Source organism: Anolis carolinensis, chromosome 4 (assembly GCF_035594765.1).
Source record: "Anolis carolinensis isolate JA03-04 chromosome 4, rAnoCar3.1.pri, whole genome shotgun sequence".
In the NCBI taxonomy this organism is placed as follows: Eukaryota; Metazoa; Chordata; class Lepidosauria; order Squamata; family Dactyloidae; genus Anolis; species Anolis carolinensis.
The window spans coordinates 92,454,907-92,472,380 of record NC_085844.1 but is presented as its reverse complement, the minus strand read 5'-3'; the positions used below and the strand labels follow the sequence as shown (position 1 = coordinate 92,472,380).

The window sequence follows — 17,474 nt, the reverse complement described above, 5'->3', positions numbered from 1 at the left end:
AAACACATATTGCTTGATCTACAGAAGATCTGAAGAAGTATTCACCTTCTATGGACTTGTCTGCATTTTGTTAAGTAACATCCTAGAAGTGAAATGGATCGACTTAGCATTGTTACCACCTGACATAAACAGGATATTCAGTATTAAAGAGATGAAAAATATTTTTTATTATGACAGAACAAAAGGGGGCTTGTTATTTGCATAAGTATCCATCTTTTTTCTGTGACATGGCCAAATAAGTTCTGGTGCAACCCAGATGAAAATGAGGAAATGATTAATAATAATAATAATCATCATCACCATCATCACCATCATCATCATCATCATCATCATCATCATCATCATCATATTTCCCCGAAGGGACCCAGAGTGATTACTACTTTACATGTTGCTATATTCTACTCAACAAATCTCTGTAGAAACCAGCAGCTTCCCTCATGTGAAAAGAAATCTGTTTATTCCTTGTCTTGCCTATTTATTTTGATCAATCTAATTGCATGCTTTTTCTTTTACAGTACTAGTCAGGGCCCATAACAAAGCTTGATTGATTGATTTAGGGAGACATCCTGTTTACAATGTCAATGCCATGTGATATGAGATTTCTTTATTTATTAACATCCTGGCTTTATCCCAGTATAGGACCAAAACAGAAATATACTTGTTTCCTGAAGATGCCAGAGTGTTGGGAGAGCATATAGAATCATAGAATCGTGGAGTTAGAAGAGACCTCATAGGCCATCCAGTCCTACCCACTGCAAGAAGCAGGAAAATCTCAATATTAAATACTAAAAACAAACAGCAGAATGAAGATGAAAGAGCTATCAAAACAAACCCAGGACAAATCTGTGATTATCTATACACATAATAAAAGTGAAAATCTGTATGTGTGTATGTGGCACAGGCGTCCACTCACACAGACAGCCTGTGGCCTCCACAAACAGGCTCTAGTTCCCAGTGCTGAGGAGCCACCAAGTCTCTCTCTCCTAGGACATTGCAGGTTACAGCGAGCACATCCCAGTGTTCCTTTCCCTGTCTATTTGCATGACCCCACCCATTGCCTTTCCTTTAAACCTTTCCTACCCTTTCCTATGGCACACAGCAAACAGGAATTGATCCGCATCTAAACATACTAGAGAGAGAAAGGTTTGGAGAGAATTCGCCATGATTTATAGGAGTTGTAGGGACTGGGATGTATAGTTCACCTGCAATCTAAGAGCACTCTGAACCCCATCAACGATGGACCTGGCACTCAGACTCAACATGGCCAACTTTGCATACTGGCAGGGTTTGGGGGTGACTGACCCAAGATTATTGGGAATTAAAGTTCACCCACATCCTTAGTCATTTTGTAATGGGAGCATTCATTAAAAAAACAAAAGCAAAGACTGAGTTCTTTCCTAAGACATAGCGTAACCAAATATCAGTTATGACCAAACTGATATTACCTAACACCCCAAAACAAACCAGGCCCTTTTCAAATAGCCCGGGCATCGTCGGGTTCCCAAGCTAGTTTTATATAAAAAACAACATTCCACACTATGAATTTTTCAATGAAACTATTAAATTCCCTGTTATAAAATTTAAAGAATACTTATCAACTGCAACTCCGTCTAGGGCAGTGGTTCTCAACCTGGGGTCCCCAGATTTCTTGGTCTTCAACTCCCAGAAATCCTAACAGTAGGTCAACTGGCTGGGATTTAAGGAAGTTGTAGGCCAAAAAACATCTGGGGACCCCAGGTTGAGAACCACTCAAGCTGTCAAAGGGCATTCACGAAACCTCAGTGATCAAATAACGAGGGCATTCATCACAGAAGTGAACATGCTAACTCTGAAGGAGATGCACAGATCCATGGGACAATTCTCACCCTAACGCTCTCCATGCTTGGCTTTAAGGAAGACTGGTGAGAAAAACAGACACCATAGTTGGTCAAAGGAAATGAAGGAGACATAGCATACATGGGGGAAAAGTCTCTGGAATGCAAGGGACATGGGTTTCGATCAAAGGTAAAAGACCTTAAACAGGTAAAAGACCTTAAACATACAGACAACGCAACACTGGAGTGACTGAAAAAAAAACAAGAGCATGAACGTATTAGAAGTGGCCAGAAGTCTACTTATGATTTTAAAAAACATGGGTGACTCTTAATGTTAAACTGTGCTATACACACATTCACACACACACACACACACACACACACACACACTAGTAGCCTATTTATACAGACAGGTTTTAAAACAGGAAATTCTGGCTGAGTTTAAGTTTTCTCTTTTGCAGAATACATTCTAAATGTAATCCCATTTTGGTAGATTAATTCAAGGATTTGGCTGGTAAGGGGGTATTAATGAGCTAAAGTCACTATTAACCTTATTTTAAAAAACAGATATCAAATCAATTAGTTGAATCCTACAGCAGCTTGCTCTTACTAATACTACAGAAGTAAGAAACGTAATATGTACTAACATTACAGACAAATGCGAAAAGCAAAATAACACATTGCCTAAAAATTGCACTAACATATGAAAATGAGGTCTATTTTCTGTCTATTTTCTGTCTATTTTCTTTCCAAGCACCTCAGAAAAACTCAGTCTCTATATTCCTCCCAAATACAATGTCCCCTCACTTATTGCGGGGGTTACATTCCAGGACCACCCGCAATAAGTGAGAATCTGCAAAGTAGGGACACTATATTTATTTTAATATTTATACATTATTTTAGTAGTTATGCACTATTTTAAGTCTTTATCAACCAATCGTGTGTTGATAAATCACCTCCTTCTCCTCCCGTAGCCGCTTGGGCTCTTTTTCTCTCCCTTCAGCTTCTCTTTCCTCCCTTCCTTAGGCTGTAAATTGTAAATTTTTATGATTTATAATATTCTTTTAGAGTTTATTGAAAAACCACTAAATAGTGAATCCGCGAAAAGTGAACTGCAAAGTAGTGAGGGAACACTGTATAGTCCAGAATAGGATGGAAGATAATTTCTGCAGTCAGGTAGCATATCTGAGTGTCTGAGTACCCTGATAACACCACATAAAGTATGTCAAGCTTTTTCTGTTGCTTGACGTGAACAAAAGATAACCCTCACAGTGAATGTGAGGCCTTTCAAGTGCCCTCAAACATGCTTTCCTCAGCTTCAAGCTGCTCTTGACACTGGGGCTTTCACTGATGTATCTACCATATATACTCAGTTACAAGTTGACCTCCTGTATAAGCCAAGGGCATGTTTTAGGACCCAAATTATGGATTTTGATATAACTTATAGGGAAGTTGGGGGTCATTTCACAGAGAAAGGAAAGCCTCAATGCCATCTCAGGAGGACAGCAGCCCCAGACCACCGCAACCATTTCCCCTCCCAGTCATTAAAAAAGGTCAGACGCGGTGCCACAGCAGAAAGATCAGATAGGGTTTGTTGTCTTTTAGATTCTCCTGGGATGGACTGAACTCTTGCTTCTGCCACTCTACTCAGAGCAGGTAATGGATCCTTTTTAAAACTAAGAGTTAAGATATAGGACTCACATTGACCTATGGATAAGTTGACCCAGTTTTTTGGGGGGTTGGTTTTTACTAAAATTTCTAGACTTATATATGAGTGTAAATATATATAAAATTTATATGCAACTGGTAACTCTCTTTATCGTCACAAGAAATAAGTAGGACAGAGAGACAGATACTTGTTCACGGTCACCCAAGGAGTTTTATGAATCAGGGTACATCCACACTACACAATTATATTTCATGCCACTTTAACTTTTATGGTTCTATCTTATGGAATTATGGAATCTATACTTTGGTAAAATATTTAGAATTTTCTGCCAGACAGGTTTACTACCCGTCTCCAAAAAGGAGCTAAGTGGACAGCAAATCCCAGGATTTTATGGGATGATATGACAGTTAATATGGCATGACACATAACAGTGTAGTGCAGACACACCCTTCATGAGTATCTGAACCTGGATCTCCCAAATCCCATCCCAACCCTCTAAACAGAATACAACATCAACTCCCACACTGGTTTGGTATAGTTTTGGTGTCATACATAACTGAGATGATAACTTTCCTAGCTCCAACAGAACTCATGCAGTCCTAGGCAGGGTGACAAATTCACCTTGACAAGTCTAGTGAATAGAACTGTAGACATTTGGTATCTTATCCACACACTGTATGGAGTAATGCTTGCATAGATTTCTCCTGAACCTCCAGCTTCTCAATTCTTTTGGGATGACCTCAAAGTCCGAGTAGATGTGGAGAGAGCATTTAAAAGCTTATGAAATGATCATAGTCTCTTTCTCTCCTTCCAGCACCCTTTTTTTGTCTTTTAATATATTTAGCTTTTCTATATCTTTAGCTTTTCATTGTGTGAAAAATGCTTCAGCTCTTTGATCATTTTAGTGTTCCTTTCTGCTATCTCTGTCAGATTGACACTATTACCTTTCAGATGAAAAGCACTTGAAAAGGACTTTGTGATTTGGGATTAAGAAAGAAATAATCTGATGTTCCAGTGGACATGTTTCAAATAACTCTTTGAAACTCTTGATTCATGATGCTATGGATATTTTATACTTAAATGTTTGGCTCATATGTACTTACACAAGAACAGTGATTGTGTGTTGTATTTACTGTATAAGTAAAATGTTTAAAACAATTCCTGACTGATGAGGGCCTCACTTCCATTTCTCAATAAACTAACAAACTCAAACTAACTTCTGTAAATGCTCTTCTGGTTTCCCTTTTGTCCCAAAAAAAGTCTGTAAAGATGATGAGCAGTTATAACTAGCTATTTCTGTGTGCCATCTTGCCCTAAGTATAATGTAGGTTTAAGATTATCAAGTCAAGAGAGCAGGAGGGAGGGAACATCAGGAAGTAATTTGTGTTCCATTTTCAGAAAGCACTGGCCACAAAGAGGCTGAACTCTTGATTATCAAAGCATGGTCTATCTCATGCCTGCCTAAAGATGCTTGAATGACAAGCAACAAAATTTCTGTGCAACTGGGATGGCCATAAGCTCTCATGTCAGTGGTATGATAAATCTATTCTGTGTTTTATTCTAGACAGGAAGTGAGGTATTTTGGAGACAGTGTTCAGCACCTTGGAAAGCTCTCTTCGCATCTGAAATTAAACCCATTAATTAGACTTAGCACACACCTGACACAGATGCCACTAAAGCCGTAATGGCTACTGCAATATCCTGTACTGCACAATAAGGGCAAAAGATGGGCTGCTTTGCTGCCTATTTCTCAAGACATGGTGTCTGCGTGGTTGCTCAGTGAATCTTATATTAGCACACAGGCAACCCCATTGCTATTTCCTGCCTCCTCTGCAATTTAAGCAGAACTCCCCATAACAGCATGCTAAAGGCTCTCTTCTACCCCTAATCTATGCAGGACAAAATATTCCCAATACAAGATGTGATAAAAATGCCAGGCAATCTACCTCATGCAGCTGGCAAAGAAACAATGCTGCTTGCTTATTTCAATATAAGCAATAATTTTCTGTTTTCCTCCCAGGGCAGTATTTGCCATAACCACAAAACCATGAAATACAGCTTTAAGAACACAAACAATTTCTAAAACTAACAAACATATAATATAACCATCACCGTGCCACAATGTAAACCAAAACATGTTCCATGTTAAAACTTGTAGGCACAGAGCTATGTGTTAAACATCACAAGAGTATCACATTGACAGATGAAATGGAAGAAAACATTGAAGGGTTTCAGAGCAAAAAGAACATTCCAGAGTTGTGCCACTGCCATGGAAAAAGAGCAATTTCTCATGGTTACTCAGCACAATCTCCCAAGATTGCATAAAGAACAAGCTGTGAAGTGGTTCTTAATCTTAATGCAGTCGTATATGGGACCAAGGAGCCTCTAAGTCAGGGGTCCCCAAACTAAGGCCCGGGGGCCGGATGCAGCCCTCCAAGGTAATTTACCTGGCCCCCGCCCTCATTTATAATATAATATTTTTATATCAGTTTTAATAATATAATATATTGTATATACATGTAATATTGATAATAATATTATCATTTTATACAATATAATACTAACAATAATGCCATATAATAATATTGATTATATGTTATATATTACATATAATATTACAGTATAGTGGTATAGTTCAATATAGTATAATGCTAATATTGTGCCATGCTAATAATATAACATATTGTATGTACATACAGCTGCTCTGAGTTCCCTCCGGGGTGAGAAGGGTGGGATATAAATGTAGTAAATAAATGTAGTAAATAAATAAATGAATAATTTTGGACTTAGGCTCGCCCAAAGTCTGAAATAACTTGAAGACACCCAACAACAACAATTCTAATTAACCTGACTATCTCATTGGCCAGAAGCAGGCCCACACTTCCTATTGAAATCCTGATAGGTTTTTGTTGGTTAAAATTATTTTCATTTTTAAATATTGTATTGTTCTTTCATTGTTATTGTTGTTGTTTTGCACTACATATAAGATATGTGCAGTGTGCATAGGAATTTGTTCGGTTTTTTCCCCCAAATGATAATTCGGCCCCTCAACAGTCTGAAGGGTTGTGGACGGCGCCCTCTGCTTTAAAAGTTTGAGGACCCCTGCTCTAAGTACTAAAAAATAGAGATATAGAGATAGACAGACAGATAGATAGATGATGGATGGATAATGATGATGATGATAATCATCATCATCATAATGTTTTATTTATATCCTGCTCCCTCTCCCCGAAGGGACTCAGAGTGGCTTACAACAAAGAAAATAGAAACAAATAATAATAAATGCAGACACCATCAAAAATAACTTAATAACAATAAAATAAGCAAAGCAAACACAAAACATAATACATACAACTCAAAAATGGCAACTATCATTGGATTATAAAATATAGTGCATAGATAGATAGAAAAACAGACAGTTGTTTCAGCTGGCAAATGGGAAAAAGGTTACCTTTAAAAAATATTTAGAGAAATAAATGGTCATAGAGTAGGATCCAATGATCTACTGATGGAAAGTCCCTCAAAGCAAATGTTCATGTAATGGAGAAGGGGCTATTCGCTGCAGTAGACACTCTACTTCTATAGGGGCTAGGACTGAAGGACCCCCACAAAAGTGGGATTTTTTTTTATTGGAAAGAGCATCTCTCTAAGAATCTTTCGGTCCCCCAAAGAGACTCTAGATCGACTTCAATGGCAAGTCCACCACAGAATCATGCCCGGGAGGGGGGGGGGGTGCAGAATTATGTGGGGAAACATGTTCTCTCTAGGAGTCCCTTGCTCGTTCAGTATGACATTATGGTCAACTTTCAAAGGAGATTTATCACAGAGTAATTCTGGAGGATGTAGAGATTCCTAGAGTGAACATATTAATCAATACATGAGTAATCAAATCAACAAAAGTTAAACCCACAAATGTGGAGGGCCAGCTATAAACATCCATTAAGTAATTGTATACTTTATAATTTTCATAGGATCTCTAAGTGCAATTGCAATATGCAAATAGAATTTAAATAATAACAAAAGTTAAAATATAAGTACACAACTCATTCAGCAGACATATACCAAGTATAATGCCAATTTTAGTGTATTTACACAATGAAAACACGTCTTTCGAAAAGGTTTTAATTGCGCATCTAAATGAGGGGTGGGCAATTTTTGATATTTTTGAGCTGCAATTCCAATGATCCCTTACCACTGATTAAGTTTGGTAAGAGTGACTGATGTTGTCAAAGGCCAAAAATAACTGGCAGGCTACAGCTGTCCAGCCCTGCCTTAAACAGACCAGGATCTGTGACTTACAATGAACGTAGACTCACCAATAAAAAACATTCTATCAATTGCATTCATCTCATACCTCTAATATAGCCCTGCTGCAAGGTCTACTACTAGATTTCATCATATAAGATGTACATGTGGAATAAGACCAACCCTCACACATTTCAAATTGAATCTACAGAACTTTTAAAAAGTAGGAAACAGGCACACTGCACATAGCTCAACCCTAATTAGCTACTTGTGAAATTCCAAGAATCTTGTAATTACATGTCTAATACCAATCATTACTACAGTTCCACATTCTGAACCAACAAAAATGTTCAATCTGTCTTCAAGGGGAATCCTCGCATGGAAGATTACAGGAGTTCAGTTGAAAATGCACTCAAGATGTGTAAGCAGTCTCTTTTCAAGCAAGACAGGCAGATGGTGTGTTAGAGCTATTTACAAGCACCAGTGACAAGCACACAAGTAGATCTAGATCCACAGCAATAAAATCCCATGTTTGTTTTCCCAAAGGGGGTGGAATATCCATCCAGAATACATTTTTCTATCTCTTTTCTGAGAAAGAAACCCCACCTGGTATGAGCAACCATATCATGTTTGGATGAAATACCAATGTGTTCCCGCAGCCACTGATCCCAAGCAGTAATTTAAAGACAAAACTGCCACAGCTAGTACAGATAAAAAAGAAAAATACCTATAGGCCAAATGAGCCACCAAAAATAACACAGGCAATTAAGATTCCCAGAACAAGGAAACCAAAAGACGTGAAGAAATGAGAAGGAAAATATATATTTTGATGTTAATGCTTACTGCTAAGAAAATCGTTTAAGAAACACAATTCTCTATTGTTGTTCATACTGTGGATTTCACCACATTCAGTTAAAGTGATGAAGGATGAAAACAAGCTAGAAATAAACTAGCTAACAAAAATCTATGATTCAAGTGAATCTGTGGTTTTCCAAATGTTGTTTGAAAATTCATCTTATTATATCTATTGCCCATACATGCAGGGGTAATGTGAGGTAATATGCAACAACATCTGGAGAGGCAGATTCTTCATTCTTCACCTGATATAGATAATATCTAAGTTATTTAGACAACAGAGTTACGTATCTCAGAGTTACGTATGGCTGAGCTGTTACATTTCTAAAGTGAAATGCTAAAAAGATATATCACTACACTTTCATTAGGAAAACATCAGAGGTCACAAAATGCTATATGAGCTTTCAAGTTCTACATAAAATTTCATCAAGACAAGAGGAGGGGGAGGAAAAAGAGGTTACGTTTTTGAGATCTGCATGGCTGCAGAAACATGACAAAACACACTCATAGATTGGTTACACGCCTCAATCAGAGCAGAGCCACAGACTCAGTTGGTGAATTCTGAGTCAACGCACAGGTAAATCCCATTGATTTGATGACTCGGCTTTAATTGGAACTAACATTAGGATTTAGGAAGAAAGGGTTTTTTAAGAAGCTTTAGAGGCTTTCTATAGCATCCATGTTAAAATTGGACATTTTTTAGAGTAAATCTATTTCTATACTATTATAATCAATGGAAAAATTGATGCTGCCAACCCTCAACAATCTGTACCAACCTCTCCAACTCTCAGAAACCTATCTAAAGGAATGGCGTGCTACTATATATCATGCAATCATTTCTACTCATATATTTCAGACTTTCAGTTTCCCATTGTCACATGTTTTGTGGTTATTACAATCTGGTTTTCTAAACAATCTATTAATAGATGAGACATCTGTGACACACATAGCAAGAAGAAAGCAACTCAGTAAAGAGTGAGTCCTCTTTAAGAGGACAATTAAACTATGATTTGCTGGCTGAGAGGTTCATTTAGAATTATGGAAGAAGAAAAATATTCAACAAGGAAAACGTAGACTTCAGACCACAGGTTAAGATCACACATGTCATCACTGAAACTTACACATCATGCATAAAATATGACATGTTAGATGTATGGCTCAAGACAGAGGTGGACAATTCATGGCCCTCAGCCTAATTCCAAAAGCTCTCCATACATGATTGGTAAAGATCTCCATAAGAATGATCTTCTCCTTCCTCAACAGCTTGCTAAGAAAAGGGAGAGGGAAGGGGATAAGCAGAGTGGTAACAAAAAGAATGAAAATAGTAAAGTTGCTCACGTCACTCCTTATTCCATCAACTGCTGACTTCAGCTCTGCCCATGACAAAAATGCAGCTCCAAACAGATTGCCTTCAATTAAACAAAGTCTTCACTAGAAAAAAGAAGACATTGCCCATTTTGCCTAAGAGAAATATACAGTGTCCCCTCACTTATTGCGGGGGTTACGTTCCATGACCACCCGCAATAAGTGAAAATCTGTGAAGTAGGGACACTATATTTATTTTAATATTTATACCTTATTTTAGTAGTTATACACTATTTTAAGTCTTTATCAACCAATCGTGTGCTGATAAATTGCCTTCTTCTCCTCCCGTTGCCGCTTGGGCTCCTTTTCTCTCCCTTTGGCTTCTCCTTCCTCCCATTTTTAGGCTGTAAATTGTACATTTTTATGATTTATAATAGTCTTTTAGAGTTTTATTGAAAAACCGCGAAACAGCGAATCCATGAAAAGTAAACCGCAAAGTAATGAGGGAACACTGTGGTGTCTTTTTTAAAAAGACACTGATGCTCCTAAAAGGTTACATCTGTTAGGCAATAGGCCAGGATAGGAACTGGAACTTCTAGCATCCCTCAGCCCTTGCTAGATCAGATGGAATCTGCAGTCCTAAAATATACAGAGAGGCACAGGTTGCCCATTTTTGTAACAGACATTCACAGACAGTTGTGAGCCTATGGATATCTCTTCCTTCAACATATGAATGGCAGCAAGCATGAAGTAACATTGTGGTCAACACTGGATGCCTAAATGACAAAGCATTTGAGGTTCATGTTTGGCACTGCAACTGTAAGACATGTTGCTCTTGATGGAAACCACATTTTTCAGCATCAAAAAAAGCCAAAGCTGTTACTATTGTCAAGGAAAATATTATGCTTATGAATCTTCAGATGAATACATGATGGAATGGGACAAGGCAAAGAATGTGTTGCAAAGGTTAGGGAGTTGGACTGGGATTTGGGAGGCAGTTCTCATCAGGAAGGTGAAACTTGCCACTGACCTTGGGCCAAGCATTATTTTCCAGCTTGCTATACCTCACAGAGTTGTGCAGACAAAATAATACAGAGGAAAGCTATATAACTGAGCTCACTGGAGGAAAGGCAGGATATAAAATAACGAATCATTGCATGATAAATGTAACAAAACAAGTCATTTATTTCTGTAGTAAAGGGGGGCTCAAAGGGATAGCCACTTGAGATGTTAGTTTTAATATGAAGACACAACCACAAAAGCCACATTCACACTGCAATAATAGTTTGTTGTTTCTTGGTAGTATGTGCACACCATGGCTCTCTTTGTGAAGATGTTATTCAGAGGTTACTTTGTGAAAATGCTATTCATTTTTACACAGTAACAAAGAGAGGTTGTCAAAACTGTCTTTTCCATCCAAGACAAGTCTTCAAAATTTTGCTCCTTTCAAAGAAGATAATATATTTTACTCTTTTGTTCTGTATATATTAGGTACCATTTCCTATTGCATTATGTAACAAAATGTGAAAGATTTTCTGTTTCTGTTTCAAAAATGTTGTTTCCTGTTTAATTGTGTGGTACTTACTTTAAAAGTAGCTGTTATACTCCAGAAATTTCATTTTTGTGGCTGCCACAAACTATGTTGAATTGGTCGAGACTCTCTGAGATAGTCATCAAAAACTATAGCAAAATGTGCTGCAGGATGACCTGCAAAGTTTTTGTAGTTTAATAATTTTTCCATGTTTTTATGATAGAACCAATTAGGAAACGGCATTTACAACTTGAGAACAAAAATCGTGTTACATAGTGTTATCTTTCTATGTTAACTTGGAACATTACTGGAACCTGATCACAACAATTCACACTTTGAAGCTCTTCACAGCTACACACAGTATTCTGTTGCATGTTAGGCGGTTCTTGCCAACATTGTATTAGTTTCCCAGCAGACAACATGTTTTTTCTCAGACCACCACTACTTTTTCTTATACACGTATGAAAAAACCAAAACCACACAATTATTTCCTCAAACTGATACTATATCCAAGTTTACTTAAAAAAAAAAAGTTTCAGGGAGTTGAAAAAGAGGGCGGTCTTAGAACACATCTCCTGATTTATCTTCACCACACTACTGTCATCTTTCTTGGTCACCTGAAGATGGAAATGCAGGAATGCTGTTTCACTTGTTTATCAAACAAGAATGAATTCAACACCCTCACAATATGTTAATTAAACTATTTTCATGACAGTGCCTGCAGAATTAAATTTTACAGAAAAATATGTTATATTATTTCTGAAATTTCCCTTAGTCACACTTTCTCAGGTCCCTTTCACACAGCTGAATAAAATCCCACCGTATCTGCTTCGAACTGGGATATAAGGCAGTGTGGACTCAGATAACCCAGTTCAAAAATTGTGGGATTTTCTGCCTTGGTATTCTGGGTTATATGGCTGTGTGGAAGGGCACTCAGATTTCTAACACATCAGCATTTCTATAGTAACAAGAGACATGATGAAGAAATCAGAGTTTGTAAAGCATTAAAAGGTATTAAGCAACTCCATCAGTTAATAAAAAGAACAACAACAATATTTTATGGCCGAGTACACTATAAAGTACTAATTTTGACCATGATGTATTACCAAGCGATGAGTAACCTGCACACCATGGCGATGATTAAGGCAAATGAACAGAGGCGCCTTGAAACTCTCTGTAGTACTGACAGTTTCCATGTGGCCAGTTCAAGAACGAAACAGGACACAGTTTTTCCCTGTTACAATATGTAACCAAATCCTGGCTTCACTGCAACAGTGGCAGAACTACAAGAACCTCTTCCTGTTGTTATTTCTCAGTGGGGAAAAAGATATATGGATTGCTACTTTTGCCACATCTCTTTTGGGAAGGTCTCTGTTAGTAACATGCCACATAGGCCCACCTTTATAAAGAAATATTTACAAAAATATTTAAATATGCAGCTGTCCCAGTTGTCTGGAAGGGTTTTTCCCATGAGGTTAACATATCCACAGTGACAAGATTTGTTCCCTCTGCAAAGCCTGTCAGCACCGTGGCAGCCTCTCACCTTGTGAAGTGCATTCAAGGAATACTCTTGATGCAACCAGACAAGTGGGGGAAACCCGTCTCTATGATGAAAGGTGACAAGTGGCATGAAATCCTCCCCCACCCACCCTCCCTCCTGATCCTATCCCTTCTGCAAATGACTGCAGGCTTACCCCACACACCAGAAACTAACAGCCTCTCTGGTTTTCTGGGCCACCTCTCAAATGGAAAAACAGTGTGTATTTTATGAACTGGAAGAGAGAGAGGAGTGAGGGAAGGGGAGGCCATTGCTACTTATACTGACTGCATTGGAAATCCTATATATTCATCATAATTTGAAAGGCAATTTGAAAGACATCTTTGTCGGGTTCATTACTGAATACAGCCGGGCCTCTGTATCCATGGATTCCTGAAAATTGGAATTGCCAAACTGTATTTTTTTTCTGGGGAGAATCTATACTGCCATATAAAATCCAGATTATCTGCTTTGAACAATGTAAACTCATATAATCCAGTTCAAAGCAGAGAATGTGGATTATCCACTTTGACAATCTGGATCATATGACAGTGTAGGAGGGGTCTGCTGTATAGCCAAATTCATTATAAAAATCTCTTCATCTCACAAAATGGGGTCCCTTGTCATAGCAATGAACATATCTAAGGGTGTTGTGTGGTTTCCAGGCTATATGGCCATGTTCTAGCAGCACTTCCTCCTGGCATTTCACCTGCATCTGTAGGACCTTCCACACAGCTATATAACCCAGAATATCAAGGCCGATTTCCCACATTTTCTGCTTTGAACTGGGTTATCTGACTCCACACTGCCATATAATCCAATTCAATGTGGATTTTATATGGCTGTGTGGAAAAGGGTCCCAGCCAATCTTTAAGTATGAATTTTAAACTCATCTGCACTGAGTCCCCTTGGGGAGATAAGGCAGAATACAAATAAAGTTTATTATTATTAAGTGTATCATTTTTGTCTTTGTCCTGTGTGATTAATGCGTATTTGACAGAAATGCTTTGATCTGTATCTTTTATGGAATAGCATTTTCATGCATGTTTGTAGAATTTCTATAGTATTTGTGTGTTTTACACTGTGCTGTGACTCGCCGTGGGCTGTGGGGAGAGGCGGGTAAGAAATAAAATTATTATTTTGTCTTTGGTCAGTGGACTCATCCATAAAGAGATCTATCTGTCTGAAAAGAGAAAAACTAAAAACCCCAAAGCAAACCTTGATATTGTCATTTGGTATGAGGCACATCATCTTCCTAGACCATTGTCTAGAAGGCAAGCTTGTAGCCAAGGGGGTCGTTTAGGGGTTCAAACCACCCCTAAAATCTTTCAGGTATTAAAAAACCATGGTTTACTGATGAATTTTAACTGGCTAACCAAATTCCCCTGCCAAACATATGAGAAGCAAAAATTAGAGTCCCTCTAGAACTGAAAGAACCAACTCAATCAAATTTTGATTGTTCATACTATCATTATCTACCTTTCTACCAATTTACATTGCAATAGCAGCAATAGCTGACATAGTGGAAGCGACCATAGTGGAAGCTGTCAAAATGTGGTAGCCAGCAGGCAAAGCTTAAGGTATGGGACAGGACGGATTTGACCTGGATTGCAGGTGGAAACTGAGACGTCTCCCACTGGTTCATCTAATTCAGTGATTCCCAACCTTTGGTCCTCTAGGTATTTTGGACTTCAGATGCCACAATTCCTAACAGCTGGGAAACTGGATGGGATTTCTGGGAGTTGAAGGCCAAAACAACTGGAGAATCAAAGGCTGGGAACCATTGATCTAATCCAAGCCCTGCCAAAGAAACCATGGAACAGGAACAAAGAGAAGAAACTAGACCTTGGACTTTATATGAACAAGACTGTTTCTGAACATATGAAAGCTGAGTCAGTGCAAAATTTATGGACACTATTGCCAGGATATGTATTTTCTGTGGATAAGAAGAGGCATCTAAGATTTCAACTCAAATGGTTCAGCACATTCCCCTGCTTGGCCTACTAATTTCATCTACAAGGTGCACTCTGCAAGTACGCTGTGGTGTTTGGAGAAGTTGGGGGTAAAGGTGGTCATCAGTAGCTTAGGTTGTGTGATGGAAAAATGCAATAGAAGTCTTCAATAGACACTAAAAAAAACAGTACAATCAAAACAACTTTTGCTTGGCTGAAAACTTCATGCTAATTCACGGTGGAAAACGTCTTAATGCAACCTAGTGGTTCTCAACCTGTGGGTCCCCAGGTGTTTTGGCCTACAACTCCCAGAAATCCCAGCCAGTTTACCAGCTGTTAGGATTTCTGGGAGTTGAAGGCCAAAAACATCTGGGGACCCCAGGTTGAGAACCACTGTGTCAGGATTTCTGGGAGTTGGAGGCCAAAACATCTGGGGACCCCAGGTTGAGAACCACTGTGTTAGGATTTCTGGGAGTTGGAGGCCAAAACATCTGGGGACCCCAGGTTGAGAACCACTGTGTTAGGATTTCTGGGAGTTGGAGGCCAAAACATCTGGGGACCCCAGGTTGAGAACCACTGTTAGGATTTCTGGGAGTTGGAGGCCAAAAACATCTGGGGACCCCAGGTTGAGAACCACTGTGTTAGGATTTCTGGGAGTTGGAGGCCAAAACATCTGGGGACCCCAGGTTGAGAACCACTGTGTTAGGATTTCTGGGAGTTGGAGGCCAAAAACATCTGGGGACCCCAGGTTGAGAACCACTGTGTTAGGATTTCTGGGAGTTGGAGGCCAAAACATCTGGGGACCCCAGGTTGAGAACCACTGTGTTAGGATTTCTGGGAGTTGGAGGCCAAAACATCTGAGGACCCCAGGTTGAGAACCACTGTGTTAGGATTTCTGGGAGTTGGAGACCAAAACATCTGGGGACCTACAGGTTGAGAACCACTGATATAACCCATCATCATGATAAAGGCAATAAGAAGAAAACAGAAATAAACTACTGTCAATTGTGTAAACGATTGTCCTTTGTGACCAACAAGAGGAAGCAATGATTCAGGACCTATTATCTGTGAAAAATCTTTGAACAATGATGGTCATTTCAGGGCCGTGTCGAGATTTCGTGCCAGATCAGGAGACACCAGGCTTAAAAGTCATTTCAGGGGGAAAAAAGTTTCAACCCCTTCCAATTTTTTTGTCTGGCTATGGGCCTGCTAGAAGGTGTCTGGAGCATCTATGGATTGGGATATCTTTGGTGGATAGATACCCAAATCCGTGGATGCTCCAGACCCCTTCTAAACAACGGCCTAGTCAGAGAACAGGAGCAAAACCTGGTGGTTACCAAGGGCTTAGTGTCAATCCTTTCCTGTCCACACATATCCGGCCTGGTGCCCTTTCTTGGCCTGCAGATGGATGACAAACAAACAAAAAACACACCCAATATTTCTCCTGGATATGTGTGTGAGGGTGGGTGTTTCTCCCACCTCCAACCTACCTGTCCCAAAAGCTTTGGCCACCAGCCAGGCGAGATTGCAGGCGATCTTGGCCCGGGGAAAGTCGTAGTGGTCGAAGGGCTTGATGGCTGGGACAATAAACGTCTTCCTCAGCTCCTTGGCCTCCACAGCATCCCCCATTGTCCTCCCACTTCCCTTAGGAGATAGATAGATATAGATAGAGATATTTCCCCCGCAAAATAGTCTATTTTACATGATGCCAGGCCGAGAGAACCCCCAGATTTGCTCGTGGCCCTCAGCAGCAGCCTTGGATGGAAGGGAGAGAAATCCTCTTCCCTTTGAAGCCTCAGCACAGGAATGTGTCCTCTGTGGTTCTTTTCTCCCCTTCTCCAGGCGCTTTGTCTTTATTTTCCTCGCTTGCCTTTCAAATAAAACCAAACGCGGTCCTTCCTTCCTGACAGGTTATAAGAAGGGCTCCTTCCTGCCCTGGCTTCCCTCTTTCAGCAAACCCTGAAGGGAGGCGGCTGGGCTTTTCCTGCAGGAGCCAAGGCGGGGAGACGTCCCAGCTCTCCAGACCGGCTCCCCGGGCGAAACCAACGCCGTTTGCGGGGGTGGCGCTGGCTCCTCCTCTGCTGTTTTCCTAAGGTCTGGCTCCCAATGAGCCTCCTTCTCCCCCTCTTTTTCAGCTTGGACTCTTCCACGCTCTCCTCCTTTCCCTCTCGCGCCTGCCGCACTGGACTGGGAACACAGGAGCAGAGGCAGGCGGCACAAAGGCGCATGCGCACGCTTGGCTTCGGCTCCCCCCTAAAGCGAGCGGCGTTTTGGGAGGAGCCGCCCGGGAAGAGGAGGCGGTGGGCGCGGTGGGCGAAACCAAAGGAAAAGGAAAGGGGGGGGAGTGGTAGCAGTTTCCTCTCGTATAGGGTATTCTTGACGCCGGGGGAAAGCATCACCGTCATCATCACTATCCGGCGTCGAGCTGGGACAACATGGGATGCACGTCTAGAGGCGTCAGAAGGGGCAGCCATGCAAAGGGACGCCGCTTTCATTTTCCTGGGATTGGTGTGTTATTGTATATTTATTGGGAGGCTGCGTTTTTCCGGCCACGTTCCAGTAGCAT

General features: G+C 40.0%; 1 protein-coding gene across 6 annotated transcripts in view; it reads right to left on the bottom strand.

Moving 5' to 3' along the window:
• The window catches only part of camsap2 (calmodulin regulated spectrin associated protein family member 2), a 120,338-nt gene extending 103,226 nt beyond the window's left edge, over positions 1–17,112 (bottom strand). For 3 of the 6 annotated variants that reach the window (XM_008115027.3, XM_008115029.3, XM_008115031.3), the window contains exon 1: positions 16,399–17,109. In XM_008115027.3, coding sequence (XP_008113234.2) covers positions 16,399–16,537 — 139 coding nt within the window. In that variant the 5' untranslated portion in view covers positions 16,538–17,109. Of the gene's footprint in view, positions 1–16,398 lie in introns of all 6 variants that reach the window. The other 3 variants (XM_008115025.3, XM_008115028.3, XM_008115026.3) reach the window with 2 other exon arrangements.
• Between the last annotated feature and the right edge of the window lie 362 nt (positions 17,113–17,474).